This window comes from Aethalodelphis obliquidens, unplaced genomic scaffold (assembly GCF_003676395.1).
Source record: "Aethalodelphis obliquidens isolate GAN/ISIS:26980383/991018 unplaced genomic scaffold, ASM367639v1 scaffold31, whole genome shotgun sequence".
NCBI lineage: Eukaryota > Metazoa > Chordata > Mammalia > Artiodactyla > Delphinidae > Aethalodelphis > Aethalodelphis obliquidens.
The window spans coordinates 10,852,783-10,873,501 of NW_020837975.1; the positions used below are offsets into that span (position 1 = coordinate 10,852,783).

A 20,719-nucleotide genomic window follows, 5' to 3' on the forward strand; every position below is an offset into this window, starting at 1 on the left:
TTTCAATCACAGGAAGGATTAAAATTAATTAAAATTTTAAGTCATTTTAAAATGTTATAATTTCCACCTGAGCTTTAGGTAGCAAACCCAGTTGTTTTCAATACACTGAAAATTGTGGTGTTTAAGATAAGTGTTAACCTTCTCGGGAAAAAAGTTGGCATTTTTTTCTCTGAAAATTTCATTAACCCTTTCTCTTGTCAAATATGCTTCAGATATGACTGTGAAATGCAAAAAGAAATAACACTTCTTTTTTTTTTTCACTTCTTATAAACACAACAAATTTCCATAGCAGGAAACAATTTCCTCAGGTGGGAAAAAACAATCAAATATGAGGCATGTCTGAGTTTTCCTTTATTCAACATTTGCTTTGGATAAATTTTTCATTTAATTTGCTTGGTGTCATGGCTAAAAACATTTTCAGGCAGGACCACAAGTCTAAATTATTCTGATGGAATAGGCTTTATTATTTAAGATCACTGATTAAAATTTTACAACTGATTTTTGTAATTCATTCATTTCACTGCACTGACTTTTGATAAACTCTCTCCTAAACTGAACCCAAATTTCTTGTCTTGTCCTTTAAGCTGTTTGTAATTTAATATTTGAATTGATGTAGGTGAAGGTCGGAGATAAGGAATGCGATGTCATGGATACATTTAAACTTTATATTACAACAAAGTTACCAAACCCTGCCTTTACCCCTGAGATCAATGCTAAAACGTCAGTCATTGATTTTACTGTTACCATGAAAGGACTTGAGAACCAGTTACTAAGGAGGGTAATTCTAACAGAGAAACAGGTAATAATTTCTCAAGGTAAAGAACTTCTACTTATAATAAATTTTAATAAACGTTTTAAATGTATTGGGAAATTGTTGAGTATATGGAAAAGAAAAAATTGAGCAAATCGTAGTTACCTTTGTTAGCATAAATATTTGTTTTGTAGTCTCAAGTCCTGTTGAGAAATCATGTAACTCACCTCTCCTCCAACACCAAAACCACACGTGCACACACACACCACTCTTTCTACTTCTGACTTTAAAGCTTTGGGTATGTTGACTTTCATATCTATCGCCCTATGGATGAATAGTCTTGGATACACCTGGAAAATTCAATAAAATAATGATCCTGGAAAAGAAGAACTTGCTCTGAATGAGTATTGTTACCACTATAGTAGTTTCAACTACTACACTGCAATAGTAATTGATAGTACTTGATTGTAATTGATAACACCACAATCTAATAATCTAATGATCTAGAGAGCCATACTTTTATCTTAATTAAATGAAACTTGCACTGAAGCAGAGAAATTAAGTATAATTGAGGGTTCTGATAAAACAAAGAAAAAGTTAAGGCTGGAAGATTTTAAGAGACTGATAGATTAAGTTTTAAGATAAAGCTCAGAAAACATTAAATGTTATGTATAAAATATAATTTTATATATTTTCATTGTATAAAATATATTTATAAAATCTGAGAAAGTTTATATTTGCTAAAACGTAATTAATGTTAGTATTAAGGTTTCAAGGAAAAGGCAAGGTTAGAAATAATAAGACCAGAGATGCATAAAATGGGAGGGTGAGAGAAAGAATGGCAGAAGACTTAAGGAAAGGAGGAAAGGAAGTGATATGAACAGATGGCTACAAATACAGAGGAAGATTCAAAAAGGAAAAGAGAAATGATACTGACACCAGATAAATAGAGGGCTCAGTAAAAAGAGAAGTAAAATCCTACCTGGTTAACAAGAAATGGCTAACTTGGGGCAGGCCCTTGAAAGGCAGCCAGTCTGGTGGAGTAAAAGGAGCCCAGTTCCAGCTTCCACTCTCATTAGCTGATTTTTTTTCTTTTAATATTTATGTATTTATTTATCTTGGCTGCACCAGGTCTTAGTTGCGGGCACACAGGATCTTCGTTGTGGCACACGGGATCTTTAGTTGCGGCATGCAGACTTCTTAGTTGTGGCATGCATGCGGGATCTAGTTCCCTGACCAGGGATCGAACCTGGGCCCCCTGCATTGGGAGCATGGAGTCTTACTCACTGGACCACCAGGGAAGTTCCCCCTCATTAGCTGTTTGATCTTAGTTTCCAAGAAACTGCCCAGGGCTTATGCAATCTAGAAAGGGAATCATCTCACTTTCACAGTCTGGCAGAGAGCATGGACCCCTCAGTTCACTGCCTCGATCACCTCTTAGGGCCATGTGGTATCAACTGTTGAAAATTAGTCCTTCCTTCTTGGTCTACCTGGTGCTGTTGGTCTGTTCTGAGATGGTGCCTCATTGGTCCAGATCCCCCATGCAGGCTACACTAACTTCTGTGAGGCAGCCCACACCACCATCTAAAGTACACTCCACGTCCCCAGAGCGCCCCATGCTCACTCTTCTAGGCCTTAACTTCCTCTTCAAGAGATGCACTAGGATGCTAACACCAGCCTTGCTGGAAAAAACAAAGTGCACACTTAATCTGCAGGAGGACATCCTGACTGTGATGTTTAACCCTCCTAACAATCCTGCTCTTACACCCCCATTTTACAGATGAACAAATGGAGACCAAGGAGAATAAGGTCTTAACCCATAAGAGCACATAGACTTTCCACCCTGCCAAGCCTCGTAGATAAGCTCTACAGTTCATGCTGTAAAACTCACAAGTCGTCCATTGTACCATGATGCTTGTTTTTCCATATCACACTGAAAAGGACGCTAACATGATTTCATTTTGTCCACATATTTCTGTACTGCCACTGCTGGGATGACTGCTTTAATGAAGACAATTCATTAGCTATTCTCTGCAAATACAGCCATGATCTTCATCACCACCCTATCAAATACTGCAAGCCACTAGTACAATGGCAGTATACTAGTCTTGGAGTTGGGGGACAAGGATATTAGGCTCATCCCTTCTAGTAAGTAGCTGTGTGTATTATATTGCCATGTTATTTGGAGTTAATATTTCTGGGTCCTCAGTTTCCCCAGATGTAAAATAAAGTTGTTGAACTAAATTCAGTACACTTCAATTTAACAAATATTTATTAGGTTGAGTCGCTTCTCTGCAAAGCCTCAAGATAAGTGCTGTCAAGGATACAAAAATGAATAGGGGATAAACACCAAGGTCCTACTGTATAGCACAGAGAACTATATTCAATACCCTATGATAAACCATAATGGAAAAGAATATAAAAAAAGAATATATATATATACATATATATATATATATATATATATATATATAAAACTGAATCACTTTGCTGTACAGCAGTAATTAACACAACATTGTAAATCAACTATACTTCAATTTTTAAAAATGAATAGGACAAGTTCCTGCCCTCTAGATGCACAGAATCTAGTTGGAGGGATATAGCTGACACATAGATTGTGATGCAAGCCATAGTAGATGTACAGAGGAATGCCGTGCTGTGGGTTTTAACTGACAGACTGGTATAGGAAGACTTTCTGAAAGTGGTGGTATTTCCGTAGCAGTTTTTCAAGAAACTTTCTCAAATAAGTAGTTTAAAAACACATTTTTAATGCAATTCTAAGTACAGTGTGTGATTCTGTATAAGATCAAAAAAGAATGCTACAGGGCTCCCCTGGTGGCGCAGTGGTTGAGAATCCGCCTGCCAGTTCAGGGGACACGGGTTCGAGCCCTGGTCCAGAAAGATCCCACATGCCGCGGAGCGCCTAAGTCCGTGTGCCACAACTATTGTGCCTGCGCTTTAGAGCCCGCGAGCCACAATTACTGAGCCCATGTGCCACAACTACTGAAGCCCACGCGCCTGTAGCCTGTGCTCCGCAAAAAGAGAAGACACCACAATGAGAGGCCTGCGCACCGCAACGAAAAGTAGCCCCCGCTCGCCGCAACTAGAGAAAGCCTGTGTGCAGCAATGAAGACCCAATGCAGCCAAAAATAAATAAATAAAAAAATTTTTTAAAGTAATATTAAAAAATGCTATAAAGAATGCTTTTGAGACAATTTAATTTACTCTATATTTAGCAAGAGTATTATATCCATGTTAAATATTCTGAATTTGAAAATTACACTATGGTTGTATAAGAGAATGTCCTGTTGCCTAGGAGATGTGTTAAAGTTTTCACAGATAAAGTATCATGACATATGCAAACAGTTCAGCAGTAATAATAACAGTAATGATAAAAAGTATTATATAGAAATAGTGATAAAGCAAAATGTTATTTGAGGAATCTAGGTGAAGGGTATATGAGAGTTCATTGTACCAGTCTTGTAACTTTTCTGAAAGTTTGAAATTTTTTTCAAAGTATAATTTTAAGACTATATTATTTATGTAGAAAAGAATATACCTTCCAGACATCCAATTTAGCCCCTCTGGTAGAAGATGCAAAAAAATGGAAAATGGATTTGTATTGGCAGCTGGCTATGTCAAAGCAGGTACCTGGTGTTCCTATAGTCAGGTCCCAGCTCAGGAGCTCCATTTGGCTTGAGTAGCCTCTTGGTTACTTGGTATTAATGCTTCTTTGTCTCTAGCCCTTCTGACTGCAAATGAAGTTAGCATTTCTGGCTGAGGCGGTATATGGGAACAGGGTCAAGAGAATGGGACAGTCTTAATTTAAAAAAACTTAAAGTTGAGAAGAGAGCTGAGCAAAATTATTTTAGCAGGTTTATCTCATTCATGCCCGTGTAAGTGCTATGGAAACTTAATGCTAATGGGCATAATCTTTAAAAAACTGTCCAGAGAAATAAAAATACAAATAGATTTGACTAACGATAGTGTCATTTGAATGGCACTTTTGTTTAAACTTTTAAAAATGAATAATAAACACTAGTAGGTTGCATTTGCCATAATAACTGGTAATTACAGTTCTGATGTTATTTTTTTTTAATAACAGGAGTTAGAGTCTGAGAGGGTTAAACTTTTGGAGGATGTGACTTTTAATAAGCGGAAGATGAAAGAACTTGAAGATAACCTTCTCTACAAATTAAGTACTACAAAAGGTATTGTGTTACTAAGAAATAATCACATAATGGATTGTGAATAAATAAGGATTTCTTGTACCCTCTTTTCAATGCTCTCATGATTACAGATATTAGGAAACAGTTGAGTTATCCACGCAAAAACAAGCAAGGCAATTTCCATCTAGACATTACAGAGGGACTGCAGAGAATCTGATATCTGAATTAGCAACCGGCATCTGAGCATTTGATAATAACACAGTTTTCTTGATATAATTGCTCTCTCCCGAGAAAAATAAGGGCTCCCAATACAGCTAGGTAACTCACAACAGGCTAATTTGCTTGCCGAAAGGAGACTAATGTGCTCAATCTATTTTGTGTTTTTTAGATTGACTCTTTCATCTGGTGTTGAAATGCAATTGCCACAGTGGGTTATGATGTGTGTAATGTTGTCAGAGACACTTGAGCAGCCCAGGCTCAGTCACTCTGGACTTGACCTCCCACTTAGAAGTCAGGGATAGGTTCTCCTCTGGGCAGTCAGATCATCGTACCACCCCCTGGGATATATTGTTCTGTAGTAGGCAAATTACAGCAACCTAAATTCTACCATTCATTCGCAATCTAATGATGAATACTTCCCAAAAGCACTTTAACCCTTGGATTTAAAAACAAAAAAACTTAACCTCCCAGAAGTACATTAAGTGTTACTCTCACAGCAGTCTCCAGCACTTTAAGGTGACCTCATGGAAAAGGCCTTTTATCTGCCTTCATTGCACTGCTTGTGCTAATGAAGTTGTCTGTCTCGTGGTCCATGACATCTCCCAGCCATTTGATGCCTCTGGGCATTGTAAATATTACCAAGGAGGACTGACTGAGGATCCAGCCAAGAGTTTGAGGTTAGTCACAATTTGGACTTCCCTAGCAGACCTAGCGTGCCCATCAGAGCAAGTAACTCAGCACCTTCCAGAAGCACCCACCTGCTTCTAGGTAGGCCAGAGCACCGCTCTCTGCAGATATCGTGACCGTTATCTCAGCACCTCCAGAGCACCTTTCTGTGTCTTAAAATTGAGATTTTTTATTTCTATGTTTATTGTCGTAGACATGTTATGTCTGTTAAAAACAATAATGAAGAGTAAAACTAAAAATAAAATCAGGATTTTTCTTCCTGGTTAGACACTTCAACTGTCTCCTAACTCATTAGAGACATAGAAGGACCAGAGTTCTCAATGTCAAGGACTGTTGAACTAAAGCAGGAGTAGAGAAAGTACGATTCACCTGTAAGCTGGTGTGTAATTCACACTGTGAGACAAGTGGGAAGGAAAAGCCTGTGATACTGTGAGGGGAACCATCAAGATGATAATGGAGGTGAAAGCCATGTCATAGGAACAGCTGAAACCACTGGGACTGGAGGGAGATGTGAATTTTCTTCAGACATTTGAAGACCAGATTTGTGGGCTGCCTTGAGAATTGCCTTTTACAGATTTTCAGGCAGAGTGGGGGACAAACCCTAGGCAGGAATGTTTAGAACGGATTCAGGCATCGGATGCCTGGTTAGACTAGAAGCCTCTCATGTCTTAAGATTCTGCCCTTCCATCCTGTGGGCTTTGAAAAAGTCAAGTTGAAAATTAACGCGGTGATTTCAGAAGTGATGCATCTCGTTTCGCGGCTTTCCCGTCTTGTGTTCCACAGCTTTCCTGTTTGGTTTTTAGGTTCCTTGGTAGATGACGAATCTCTCATCGGTGTCCTCCACACCACCAAGCAGACAGCAGCTGAAGTAAGTGAAAAACTACACGTGGCTGCGGAAACAGAGATCAAGATTAACACGGCCCAGGAGGAGTTCCGGCCCGTGGCCACCCGAGGCAGCATCCTCTACTTTCTCATCACAGAGATGAGCATGGTCAACATCATGTACCAGACCTCACTGGCCCAGTTCTTGAAGTTATTTGACCAGTCCATGGCCAGGTGGGGCCTCACTACCTTGCCCCCCAAATTTTGTGTGTATTCCTACCTACTCTCTTAGAAATGGATTTTTACCTCTTTGATTTTTAAAACATATTGCAGGTCTGAGAAGTCTCCACTGCCTCAAAAGAGAATTACAAATATTATTGAGTATCTGACATATGAAGTTTTTACATATTCTGTCAGAGGCTTGTACGAGAACCACAAGTTCCTCTTTGTGCTCCTCATGACCTTAAAAATCGATCTTCAGAGAGGAACGGTGAAGCACAGAGAGTTTCAGGCTCTCATTAAAGGTGAAGGGTTTGGGATATGGATGTGCTATGTAAAGGAGATTGCTTTAGGTATGCTCTTTGATGTCCTGTAGACCCATTCTTGTAATACCCGGAGGAATTAAGTTCTAATGGAAGTGAAGTTCTTTATGTATACCTCTTCCCCCACCTCCCCCACCGATTTCCATTCATTTTATTCTGGTTACTCAAGATGATTGATTTCAGGTCTGTGTTAACTCTGCAGTTTTTAGTTATGTAATTAAATTAAGTTTGAGCATTGTTGCTTATGAATAAGAGACCCAAATGTCAAAGGGGAGAATAGTGATTCAGGTGATGATCTTTCTACTACTGCAAGAGACCAATTCCTTAAGCAAGGGGTTATAATGACATTTAAGACTGTAACAAAAAGCACACTTGTATTTTATATTTGAAGAGAGCCCGGCTCATTGCTTATCTCCATGTTAAAAGTATAATTAAGGAGACAAAAGAGTGGTATTTTCATTCAATTCAGTTAAACAAGTATTTATTGAGCATATACTATGCAAACCTGCCATACTGGTGTTTGGGATACAAGGAAAAAACAGACATTGCTTTAAAAGAAATAAAAGTCTCATAGTTCAAATAAAGATAATTGAAAAAAACCCTGCAAAATAAGGCAGAATAACCTGTGTTATAAGAGAGCTAAAAACAAAGTGTTATATCTAAAAGGAAGGAGAGATTACATGTGGTTGGTGAGATCAAGAAAAGCTCCTTGGAAAATATGCCTTTGCAGGTTAAGCCAGGAATTTTTCAGGTTATTTGATACCTGGGGAAAATGGTCCAATCTTTTTCTTATTTTTTTTGATCTTTATAAGTAGTTTAATAAATCATCTTCTGGCAGCCCTTCTCCCCCAAAAGAAGAAAGTGACATTTGAAATGGACCATGGATGATAGGTAGAAATGAAGAAAACGTCCATGCTAAGACAGAACAGCATGGAAAAAGACATGAGTGGAGTATGTACATTGGTGAGCCTTGGTTCCTAGAGGAAGGATTTCTTGATCTGATAAGAAATAAGGAGTTGTGTAAGGTAGTGATGTGATCCTTTTATTGTTCTTTAGGAAGGTTACTCTGGCAGACATGTGTAGGATTAGAGAAAAGTGCTTTAAGGGAGTCTGTTATAAGCTTCCCAACCACAGGAAATGCATTCCCATCCTAGGGTGAAGACAATGGGAATATAAAGGAAGACACAAATATGAGAGCTCATGAAAGTAAAATGACAAAGGACTGGGTGTGAGAGCCAAGAGAGGGTCAGAAATGAGTCTAAGATTTCTGCTCTGTGCAAAGATTTCTGGTGTGGATGGTTGAAAGAAGAGCTACTTTGAGAAGTGTCAGAGTGGGGACATAATGAATGTGATTTTGGGACCTAGTTTTATTCAGGATAGGCCAGGTTTTGTGGCCATAAAAACAATCCTCAAATTTCAGCACAACAAAAGTATACTTATCCTTTACTCTCTATCTGACATGCTTGTCATGGTCGCCCAGGAATCCAAATTGCTTCCATAATTACTATGGAAGAGGGACAGGATGTGGCAAATTGTGTGCTGGCTCTTAAAGGTTACCCCACAAGTGACACACGTCACGCTCATATTTCATTAGCCAAAGTAAGATGCATGGCCACATCGAAATTCAAAGAGAGCAGGGAAGTGCCCCAGAGCCACATCCAACATGGAAGCTGCATCACAGCATCGGTGGAGGGTAGTGGATAGATGGATAAGCCTAAGGTTTGGCAGGTGGGAGTGTGGTTGTGGAAATGCGGAGAGGGCTGGTGCACAGCGAGGGTCTGGGGTCCAAACCAAGAAGTTGCAGGACAGGGGCACTTTATAACTAGCGACAAAGTACCAACCTCTGTGGACTGCAGCCTAATGCCCCCATAGGTCAGACAGGATTTGTCGTGGCTCAGAGGATCCCAGCCTGTGACTGGGACGAGTGAAGCCTAGGGGGCAGCATGTAGATCTGAGGCATCCTCCCCATCAAGACACAAACCCACCCCACCTCACCTCTCCCTACCCAGCACACCCAGCCAAGCCAGAGCTATTCCCTGAAAGAGATTGGATTTTTCAAAAGTCTTTAAATCAGAGGAGACCGAGAAACGCAGCAACACAGTGGGGAGGGAATTTGTGAGAAGGATTTGATTTGTCACAGAAAAATAAAGAAGGCTGCACATCTGAGCTGTGGTTAGAGCACATCTGTGACTCCATTTCATAAAACTGGAGAGTCAGGGAGAACCGGATTGTATAGGATCAGGAGAGTCAGTGAGAGGCGTTTGGATTTAATTGAGTTGGCGATAGAGAGCCACCGCATGTTTTATGAGCAGGGAAGTAGCATGAGCAGCGCTTCAGAAGATTAATTTGGGATTTTATGATAGGTGGACTGTCAGTACAGTCAGCACTGTCAAGCACAGCAAAAGGGTTGAAAAAAATACAAAACTGGTTTATTGTACAGTTTGTATTAGTTTTGAACCGCTTACAGCTTGACCAAATTATTTTTTAAAAGATGGTAGGCCTTGGGACTTCCCTGGTGGTCCAGTGGTTAAGACTTCACCTTCCAATACAGGGCGTGCCGGTTTGATCCCTGGTCGGGGAGCTAGGATCCCATATGCCTCCAGGCCAAAAAAACCAAAACATAAAACAGAATATTGTAACAAATTCAATAAAGACTTTAAAAATGGTCCACATTAAAAAAAAATCTAAAAAAAAAAAATGGTAGGACTTTGTTTTTAATGTTTTTTTACAAAGTTAACAAATATGGCCCTTAGATCATTGATATTTTTTATCATTTTGAACTCAGTACTTAAGGGGGAAAGAAGAAAGACTTATTTATCATAGCAGAAATGTTTGATTTCCCTTTGTATTAATTCCTACTAGTTTTCTGCAATATTTGGAAGGTGGCTTTGACTTTCTTCTTCAACCGAGAATGTCAGAACACTTTGAAAAACGAAATAGATACCAGGGGCACTCCTGCACTGTAGAGTAATTGATATACCTGTTTCCCCTGCCTGATTATTTTAGAAAAATATCATCTTTCTTTTATTGTAAACCATGGACAGAAAGACACATTAGAGGGTATTCTCTTGTCTTCCAGGTTGGATTGGACCTGAGCCTTCCAAAACAGAGAGTTAATGTCAAAATAACAGCTAATGATTACATAGCTCTTACTCTGGGCCATGACTATTGTTGGCTTTCTACATACATTCATTTATTTAATCTTCACAGCAATCAATCTGATGGATTCTATTATTACGCTCATTTGGCAGAAGAGAGAACTGAGAGAAACTGAGTTTTTGTCCAAGTTTATACAGCTAGCAAGTGGCAGAGCCAAGATATTTGGGGGAACGGGATGGGCTGTGATTGTTCTGGGTTAGTTTAGGTGCATGATATGTTGGAAACACTGATGTAGCTTAAATATCTTCTCCTGATGTCTTTGAGGTATATGTTTACATGAAATCACTGTGAGGGGGAAACAACCAAGAAGAAAAGGTACGCATCTATCTCCGTGTTAGAGGAGAGAATCCCTTAAATCTGCAGGTGACTTACTCTAGGGCTTGCTTCTCCTATGGTAAACTCAGTGTTAGCAGAAATGGTGCTAGAATAAGGTCTTTTCACCTGGTCGCTGCAGGGGGTGGGGGCATGTGGGAGGAAGGTTTACAGGTTCTAAAGGTGTTGTGGCACTCAGAGCCCCTGACTCCACGGTGGAGCAAAGGGATTTACACGAAAGGAGTACTTCAGCTCATTCACCTTCTCAGGAAGATGCTGGAGGGGAGAGCAGAGACCTGTAGTCCCCTCCACCCGCCACCTCCCCTGTTTTTGTCCCCGGGTTGGTAAGTGAAGTGGAGGGATTTGATGAGTTCTTCAGGAGGGTTATAGAATTTAAAAGTTCAAGAACCACTGTTTGGCATACATCTGAATTAAACAACAGAGCTGGAATTATTATGATAAAACATTGCTAAAGACATGCAATAGAGGAATTTTGAAAGTGCAGATATAATCACACATCTTGGTGAAGATTGTCACACTGAATGTGCTCATTTGACTTGTGATTTGCTTCAAAGTACAATCCAGTGCTATCACTCACATTCTCCACTCGACTCGGTGAGAGCAGGAGCCCTGTTGGGTTTCCTCTGCTTTATCCCCAGTGCCTGGAATATGCCGGATACATAGAGGTGGCTCAGTGAATGTTTGTTGAATAAATGAATGAATATATGATTTGAACATTAATTACCCCCTTAAAAACCCACAGATGTATTATACTCCTCTCTTCCTCTTTCCCTCCATCCCTTCATATATCCATCTATCCATCTTTTTGACCTGATAAAAAATATTTCAATAGTATTGAATATCAAACTTCTGGAGGAGTGATGACTAAGAAATGACTTTTAAAATCACACATGAAAAGATCAACCGATTCATTGATATCAAAATTATAAATTTCAGGGCTTCCCTGGTGGCGCAGTGGTTGAGGGTCCGCCTGCCGATGCTGGGGACACGGGTTCGTGCCCCGGTCCGGGAGGATCCCACATGCCGCGGAGCGGCTGGGCCGGTGAGCCATGGCCGCTGGGCCTGCGCGTCTGGAGCCTGTGCTCCGCAATGGGAGAGGCCACAGCAGTGAGAGGCCCGCGTACCGCAAAAAATAAATAAATAAATTCAGATAGTTAAAAAACAATAAAAAGGCAAACATCTGCAAACACGTGAGAAAAATTCTTTGCAGGGAAAAATGACAGGGAGTTGCTATCTGTATAAGATGGTATAAATCACTAACACTTGAAGGAACTGTACCAAAAAAAGGTAACCACATTTTCTATAACGTGATTGTTTTCCAATTTTCCCATTTTTGTGTGTGATATGGTTATCTCGTTTTTTATTATTTGGAAAATAAATTTCTAAAAAACAGAGCACAAGCTGACCTGATTCTCACTGATGCCTTTCCACAGGGGGAGCAGCTCTAGATCTGAAAGCCTGCCCTCCCAAACCGTTTCGCTGGATCCTTGATATGACCTGGCTGAATCTTGTGGAACTGAGTAAACTTCCGCAATTTGCAGAAATTATGAACCAGGTAATAAAGGGTTGGATAAAAGTACAGATCTGTAAACCCAAACACACCTGGGCCATTTAAACTGGGGCCTCCTGGTGACAAACCCTTCACCCAGAGGAGTCAACACACTTGTGTAGCTTTAAGGCGCTGTGGCTCTCCTGGGGGGTTGGGGGCGGTGGACAGACGGATATCCCAAGGAATCTTTTCACAGATGCAGGCAACTGTCTTTACTTCTGTGTGGTGGGCATGGATCATTTATAACCTGCTTGAGTTGCTGTCAGAATCAGAACCCTTTTATTCTGGGTGGGTGGACCCTTTTATTGTAGACTCCATGTTTTCACTGCCTGTGATTAAATAATTTGAGCAAATTTGAATTTGAGGCAAGTGAAGAGGTTGAGGTCCTTTTATAAAAAATCAGTCATTTCAATGGTGAAAATATTTATAAAATGGTGAAGTTATAATGGTGAAAATGGTGAAACAGACCCCGATTTACCTGTTTTTCTTATCTGAAAATGTAAATTGGTTATTGTGGATTAGTTGTTGATTCAACTCTCGCCAGAAAACAATTATGCAACTCAGAATAAAGACAGTTGTTTATTACTGAGGTCTGTTGGTTACGACTGTGTGTCACCAATGGAGGGCCTGCAGTTTCCCAGTGTCAAATGCTGATAATCATCTTTTTTACGGTTGCTGGTGATGGACAAAGTGAGTGATTGGTAGCCTTATCCCTAGGCTGAGGATGGCAGAAGCCTCGCACTGTCACCATGTGATTCCCTCCCCTCCACAAACATCCTATCCCCCACCCAAGAGTACACTAGGTGTGTCTGTTTAGGGGTACTTCTGGAACATTATGTATTCTTTACCCATGCACCATGGTTGGGTCAGAGTCAACTGGATAAAGTCCCTGGACTATATCTGTGGTGGACAGTAAGCTTTGTTTTGTACTACAGCTACAGCTGAGTCTTCCAAGTCCAAACAAATACTTTGAAAAAAAAAAAAAGTGGTCTGGGTCTGGTCCGAGACTGGGTAAAGGCGGCCTTCAAGTACCACTGGAAAAAATCACACCTCTGCTGACGGATTATATTTATATAAGGATATACAGTATCATTTGCCTCGGTCAGTTAGATTTTAAGTACCCTTGGTGTAGAATCTGGTGGCTACTACCGCTTACTATGGGTAGGTACTTTGCAACAATAATAACTGTGCAAGCGAAGTATTATTGACACGATTTATAGATGAGATAACTGAGATTCAAAGAGGTTAAGCACTTGCCCAAGGCCACATAGCCCATACATGGTAAAGCTGTAATTTGACCCCATGGTCATGACACCATGAGTTATTTCTGTCCAGCTTCTTTTACACCATTGGATGGGCCAGAAGGGAAGAGGAAGAGTTGTTCTCCACAAACTTGCAGAAGTTAGCCATCAGGGCGACCTGCCATCAGATGGGCAAGAGTTTGGCCTGTCTGTGGGAGGAGGGGAGGAAACAGGAGATCAATCTCCCAGCTGAGTGGGTGTCAGAAACTGAAACAAAAATAGCCTCAAAGAGCAGCTGCCCTGCCTCGGCATCCCAGGCCAAACTGTGTAACACCTGGAGGTGGTTTTGCTAGCAGCGAGGGCCAGGAATGGGAAATGCAGGAGCAAGGCGCTGGGAGTTATCCTATCACAGATGCAGCTCGCCCTGAAAGCTTTATATGGTAGAGTCAAAATTAGCAGATGGAAGGCCAGTAGGTTGAGAATACGCACCCTGTTTCTTCTTGGAACTCTTTCTCTTTAGCAGCCAGTGTGGAGGAGACCTGCAGGGGGCACTCTGAGTAGCAGAGCACAGGTACCAGTGCAGTAGGGTGGGGCTGCAGCAGCACCCAGGCCCTCCAAGCCCTGTGCCAGGCAGATTCTTTTGGCAGCAGCCAACTAGGGAGAGCCGCTGCAATCTTCAGAGAAAGATGGCAGCTGTGAAGCATTTCAGAAAGTCTCCATCTTTTAGCATCCCAGGGACAAAGTTGGAGCAACTGATTCACAGAGCAATTGTTTTGTTATTAACTTGCACCCTGTCTGTATCCTAGATGATGAATTGCTTGTGTGGTGTGGACTTTGGGCGGTTATTTAACCTCTCTGTGCCTCAGTAAAAAGTGGGGATAATAGAAGTAAAAGTACAGTCCTTGGGTCTGGCGCATAGTATCTGCTATATAAATATTTGCTATTAGTGCTTGCCATGGCTTTTAAAACACGCTTCAGACACTGTCTAAATAATCCAGCCTGATTGTTGCTGAGGAGCAGCGTCAGGCTCACCGATCTATAGTTTCTGTAATTAGTTTGGACAGCACTCGGACTTCAGGGAGCATCCTTTAGTACCTCTGAAAACCTGTGGTTCTCTCCATGCTTCTGAAAGAACAGGTGTTTGAGACCAGCTCTTGGAGAGACTTCATCCATTCTTAGGTTTAAGGTCTCAAGGTGGGGGGATGACTAGGAAAATAAAAGTTTTGATTTTGTCATCTATCACTAGTTTAAGTAGAGGTCCACCTGTAGAGGTTTGGGTATCAAAGTGGTCTATGTCAGTGGTTCTCATCCAAGGGCAACCTGGTGCCACACCCCAGAGTGCATTGGCAATTCTGGAGACCTTTTCTATTGCCACAAATCAGGGGCAGAGGTGCTCCTGGTGACTAGTGGATAGAGCCAGGGATGCTGCTAAACAACGTAAAATGCACAGGACAGCCTCTCTCAACACTAAATTAATCTGGCCCTAAATGCCCATAGTGCGGAGGTTGAGAAACCCTGGTCTATGTTTTTTCCTGCCCAGTCGTTTAGCGTAATTGATACATAGTCCTAATTTTAGCGAATAACGTAGAAGAGCAATGGAAAAACTGAAAGGGAATCATAATATCCAATCTATCTGAGTCACTGGTTCTGAAGAAAAATGTAAACAGTGTGGTTATGTTTAAAAAATTAGCTGCCTATAAAGAATGGCTTTCTCAGGTTATTCAATTTTAATTGCATATATTCCCGGGGCTCACTAATCAGCTTATTTATTTTAGATATCTCGTAATGAGAAGGGATGGAAAATCTGGTTTGATAAAGATGCTCCAGAGGAGGAAATCATCCCTGATGGATATAATGACTCACTAGATACCTGCCACAAGCTTTTACTTATCAGGTAAGAATAGGTATTATCAGACCTAGAGCATCACTTTATAGTGTCAAATTACAGATCCCACCTCAGTGAGCTTACTTCACTATGTGCCAGTAGTTACTGTAATAGATGTATGTGTTTCCCAACTGAAGTCTGGGATGGCAAATAAAATGGTGAAAGGTATATTTTGATAACGTGTTAATGATAGTGCTTTTAGCAAAACACGTATGAAAAATATGTTTGTACTATTCACTTTGGTCATCATTTACCATTGAGTGAATCATTTATTGTTGAATTTACTTCTGTAAAAGAATAGATCTCACAGAGTTACAAGGCAATTAGTTTTTAAGCTAAAACCAAGAATATTGTGCTATTGAAACATATAAATGCTGTTTTGGCTGTTAAAATGGAAGCAAAAGTTTGAAAGTGATGTTGAGGAAGAATATTCTTCCTTTTCTTTCTCACTTTTCGTGTTTTCCCAACATGCAGTAGCTCAAAGAAGGATTCTATATTGGAAGATGTGTGTGTGTGTGTGTGTGTGTGTGTGTGTGGCGGGGTGTGTGTGTGTGTGTGTGTGGCGGGGTGTGTGTGTGTGGTGGGCAACACAGAAGGGTAGAGTTGGGGGAGACGAAACCACCAAAAGAATAACAAAAAGATGTCGGATTATGTTGGAGTTGTTTTTGTCTTTCCTAATGTTATACCCCTGAGTTTTCTTAGAAAAGTTGTTTCCTGGTTGTTGTCACTCTTTGAGAGTGATCAGAGCTGTCAGCAGTGATGACCTCAGGACCTGTAGACTGCAAAATGGCTATTTGTTTTTGTTTTATTAGAATAGATGTGTCTTATATCCATCATTTTGAAATTGAATCTTTGTCAAATGAATAATGCAATCTACTAACAAAGAAGAATCCATAGAGTTTGTCTGTGATCTAAAAATATCAAATGACATTTATTTAATGTGTCATTGTGTGCAGAACCTGCTACAGTGTAGTCTACACAGATGGTATTAAATAAATGCTTGCTGATCAAGCTACTTCTAACACCATTGACATATTATCTCCCTCTGAAGGCTGTAGAACCTCGAGTATGCAGCAGGCCAGCCCCCATCATGTACTGGACCTGGCAGAGGACGCTTCCCCTTGCATCCCTGCTGAGTCCCTGGCATCAAGAGCAGGGCGTGATGTATAGTATTCACTCCATAAATATTTGTCAAAGAATGAATGTGCTCCTGTGTATTAGTTTGAATGAGGAATTGCTTCCCTGAAGCTGATAGCTTAGTTACTAGGGATAATCACTGATGTGTTTTAAAACGAAAATAACTAAAGCTTCAGAGTAGTTGCAGCTTCCTCTGAAAATGAGACGTTTGGATCAGTTGACTTCTAAGTTCCCTTCTAGATTGGCAACAGAACTGGCCCTGACCTACTCCTTGCCAATGCCTCGCATCAAAACTACATGAACAAACTTGCATTCATCCAAGGATAGAAAACATTGCCATCCATCTTACACATATCTGCATAAAGGAGGATTAGCTCACTATCCTCTTGCTAACTAACTATGTGTTCTTTATGTGCTTAGCATTAGATAGAATTTTTAAAACCTGAATTTATTTCCTCTAACATGTGTGCATTTCTAGGTCTTGGTGCCCAGACCGTACTGTTTTTCAAGCAAGAAAGTATATTGCAGATTCTTTGGAGGAAAAGTACACAGAACCAGTTATCTTAAATCTGGAGAAAACTTGGGAAGAAAGTGATACACGAACACCTCTGATATGTTTTCTGTCCATGGGATCTGATCCCACAATTCAAGTTGACGCATTGGCCAAGAAACTGAAGCTGGGTATGATCAGCAACCTATGAAATTTAGCAAAACCTCCATATTGTTGCCTCACATTTTGCCTTTCATAGTTTTATAGCTTGTTCTTATAAATATATTGATAAAATTCATAAATATTAGAAAACTATTAAACTCCTTCTTTCCTCCCCTTTCAGATCTCCTGGAGTGTGTGATATAGATATCTTTGTGCAGAGAGGAACACACTCATTTACCATATAGTGGTTTTTTTTTAAAACACCTTTATTGGAGTATAATTGCTTTACAATGGTGTGTTAGTTTCTGCTGTGAATCAGCTATACATGTACATACATCCCCATAATCTCCTTCCTCTTGCGTCTCCCTCCCACCCTCCCTATCCCACGCCTCTAGGTGGACACAAAGCACCAAGCTGATCTCCCTGTGCTATGTGGCTGCTTACCACTAGCTATCTAGTTTACATTTGGTAGTGCATATATGTCCATGCCACTCTTTCACTTTGTCCCAGCTTACCCTTCCTCCTCCCCATGTCTTCAAGTCCATTCTCTACGTCTGCATGGTATATCTCTCCATCTGTTTGTATCATCTTTAATTTCTTTCAACAGTGTCTTGTAGTTTTCTGCATACAGGTCTTTTGTCTCCTTAGGTAGGTTTATACCTAGGTATTTTATTCTTTTTGTTGCAATGGTAAATGGGAGTGTATCATTCATTTCTCTTTCAGATTTTTCATCATTAGTGTATAGGAATACAAGAGATTTCTGTGCATTAATTTTGTATCGTGCTACTTTACCAAACTTATTGATAAGCTCTAGTAGTTTTCTGGTAGCATCTTTAGGATTCTCTATGTATCTGCAAACAGTGACAGCTTTACTTCTTCTTTTCTGATTTGGATTCCTTTTATTTCTTTTTCTTCTCTGATTGCTGTGGCTAGGACTTCCAAAACTATGTTGAATAATAGTGGTGAGAGTGGGCAACTTTGTCTTGTTCCTGATCTTAGAGGATAAGCTTTCAGTTTTTCACCATTGAGAACGATGTTGGCTGTGGGTTTGTCATATATGGGCTTTATTATGCTGAGGCAGGTTCCCTGTATGCCCACTTTCTGGATGGTTTTTATCATAAATGGGTGGTGAATTTTGTTGAAAGCTTTTTCTGCATCTGTTGAGATGATCATATGGTTTTTCCCCTTCAATTTGTTAATGTGGTGTATCACATTGATTGATTTGCATATATTGAAGAATCCTTGCATTCCTGGGATAAATCCCACTTGGTCATGGTGTATGATCCTTTTAATGTGCTGTTGGATTCTATTTGCTAGTATTGTGTTGAGGAGTTTTGCACTTATGTTCATCCGCGATATTGGCCTGTAGTTTTCCTTTTTGTGACATCTTTGTCTGGTTTTGGTATCAGAGTGATGGTGGCCTCGTAGAGTGATTTTGGGAGTGTTCCTCCCTTTGCTATATTTTGGAAGAATTTGAGAAGGATAGGTGTTAGCTCTTTTCTCAATGTTTGATAGAATTGCGTGGTTTATTCTTAACGTGCTGAAAATCTGAATGTTGTTGGAATTGCCATTTGGGATCATCCAGGTTCAGCTCATTAAGTATACCTTGTAGGGTTAATTCATTTATGTCTTTATAAAGATTATCAAAGTGATTGATTATGAATCCCTAAATCTACTCTATGAAATAAAACTTGAACTTATTATCTAGTTAATGTAAACATGATACAAAATTAATTTAGTCATCTTTAAATAGTTCCCACATGTCCCTCTTCACTAAGAAGTTCCTGTAAACTGTTAGCTTATGGTAGCATGGTCTGTGTTCACCCCTCTTTTCTCATCTGACTTTGCTCTGTTCACTGGCACCACACTGTTCTATGTTCTATATGGATCCATATTTGAATGGCCTCCTTCTTCTGTCTAAACACTGACACCCAATGCAGAGAGCTCCCATGTTCTGTTGGCAAGTACTCATGGTTAAGTCTCATTAACCACCTTTAAAGTAGGGTGTTTTGCTCTGACGTTCACTGCAGCATGCCAGTCATCTGCATTAGTCTAAGAATGGTGCTTCTCTCGTAGCCTTGGAGTTAGCAAATCTCTTTGAGATCGACTCCTCCATGGATCTTTGTCCAGTTGCTTCTATGCCCCACTTCTCTCTGCATATAGATTCCTTTTTTTCTGTCTTGCCACAACCGAACTCCATGTGACAGAACTCGTGGCTTCTGTTGGCTCATGAGCTTCACTACCTACATGTTCAGTATGTTCAGCACTCCCAGTGTTACCGAACCCAAACTTGGGTCCACTCACCTGCCATGCAGCAAAGCCAACTTACTGACCCGGGTTGTGGTGAAGGAAAGTACAGTGTTTATTGCAGGTTCCAAATAAGGAGAATAGGCAGTTCATGCTCAAAAGGCTCTCAGGGAAGGGTTTTTAAAAGTGACATTTGGAGTGAGAGCTGCAGGATGCATGACTTTCTTCTGATTGGTTGATAGTGAGGTAACAGGGTGGTGTTTCGGAAATCTTAATCGTCAACCTGTGGTTCCAGCCGGTCTGGGGTCTCCATGCTTGTGGTCTTCATGTAGTCACCATCCTCCATCTGGATGGGGGGTCTTAGTTTCTTCCTAATAACTCAAAGGTATGCATCAGATTGTTATGTATATTCCTTGAGGAGGACCTAGGACTTTGTTTTATCACTGACTGTTGTTTAATCTGTCGTCACTTTTCTTCTTAACTGCTTTTCCTTTGTTTCTGTATCCCTCACTTCCCCTGTGTTTTGGAACTCAGGGAAGGCCTACGAGACTAAAGCATTTTTCAAAAAACAGGGAACACAGAGGGGCTTTTGTACCTGGGATGGCCCCATGGCGTCCTGCTTGGTTTCACCAGGGAAATTCCCGTTACTCTTGGTCCCAGGTCCAAATATCCAAGGAAGAAGTTCATTGGTTTTGCTTTGGTCATGTCTCCTTTCTGGGCCAATCAGTGAACTGCTGCTTTGTAAATGGGTCCATAGCAAGAACCACATATATGGAGCTAGCATGGAGGGCATTTCTTAAAATGGGATACTGTTCCTAGAAGAAGGGCAGTTCCCACTAGAGTTACCCTTTCCAGTTTACCTCAAAATAATGCTGTTGTCTAGGACAAGGGTTTAAGAACAGAATTAAGAAATTAACTCGAGGTCTCCTTTGGGAGAAATTATAACTATAACTTTAAATAAATACATAAGGCCAGAATGGTGCTGTCACCTCATATTATTATATGTTATCATACTGCTTTGCTTGGCAATTTGGTGATTCCATTTCTTGGTACTACTTTAGTTTTTCCAGAAATTGTTCAAGCTTCTATTGGTTGCCTTGTTAGGAAACACAGTAGATTTAATTTTGACACTGAAGGAGCCAGTGAATTTTATAAAGAACTCTTCGCTCATTTTCAAGGAATGTTAGGAAGCATCATGCTGTTCATTGCTTTGGGTTACAAAATCCCCCAAATAGCTGTGAAAATGAAAGCATTATGTAGACATGTTAATATTATATTAATATTATATTAATATTATTATTATATATATTATTATTATATTATTAT

The 20,719-nt window shown here is 40.3% G+C and overlaps 1 protein-coding gene across 1 annotated transcript in view; it reads left to right on the top strand.

The window, feature by feature from the left end:
• The window catches only part of DNAH8 (dynein axonemal heavy chain 8), a 330,122-nt gene that overhangs the window by 222,217 nt on the left and 87,186 nt on the right, over positions 1-20,719 (top strand). Inside the window, exons 76-82 of the mRNA XM_027127141.1 lie at positions 617-799; positions 4,857-4,962; positions 6,630-6,882; positions 6,982-7,172; positions 12,116-12,237; positions 15,248-15,366; positions 16,973-17,175. Coding sequence (XP_026982942.1) covers positions 617-799; positions 4,857-4,962; positions 6,630-6,882; positions 6,982-7,172; positions 12,116-12,237; positions 15,248-15,366; positions 16,973-17,175 — 1,177 coding nt within the window. The remainder of the gene's footprint in view (positions 1-616; positions 800-4,856; positions 4,963-6,629; positions 6,883-6,981; positions 7,173-12,115; positions 12,238-15,247; positions 15,367-16,972; positions 17,176-20,719) is intronic.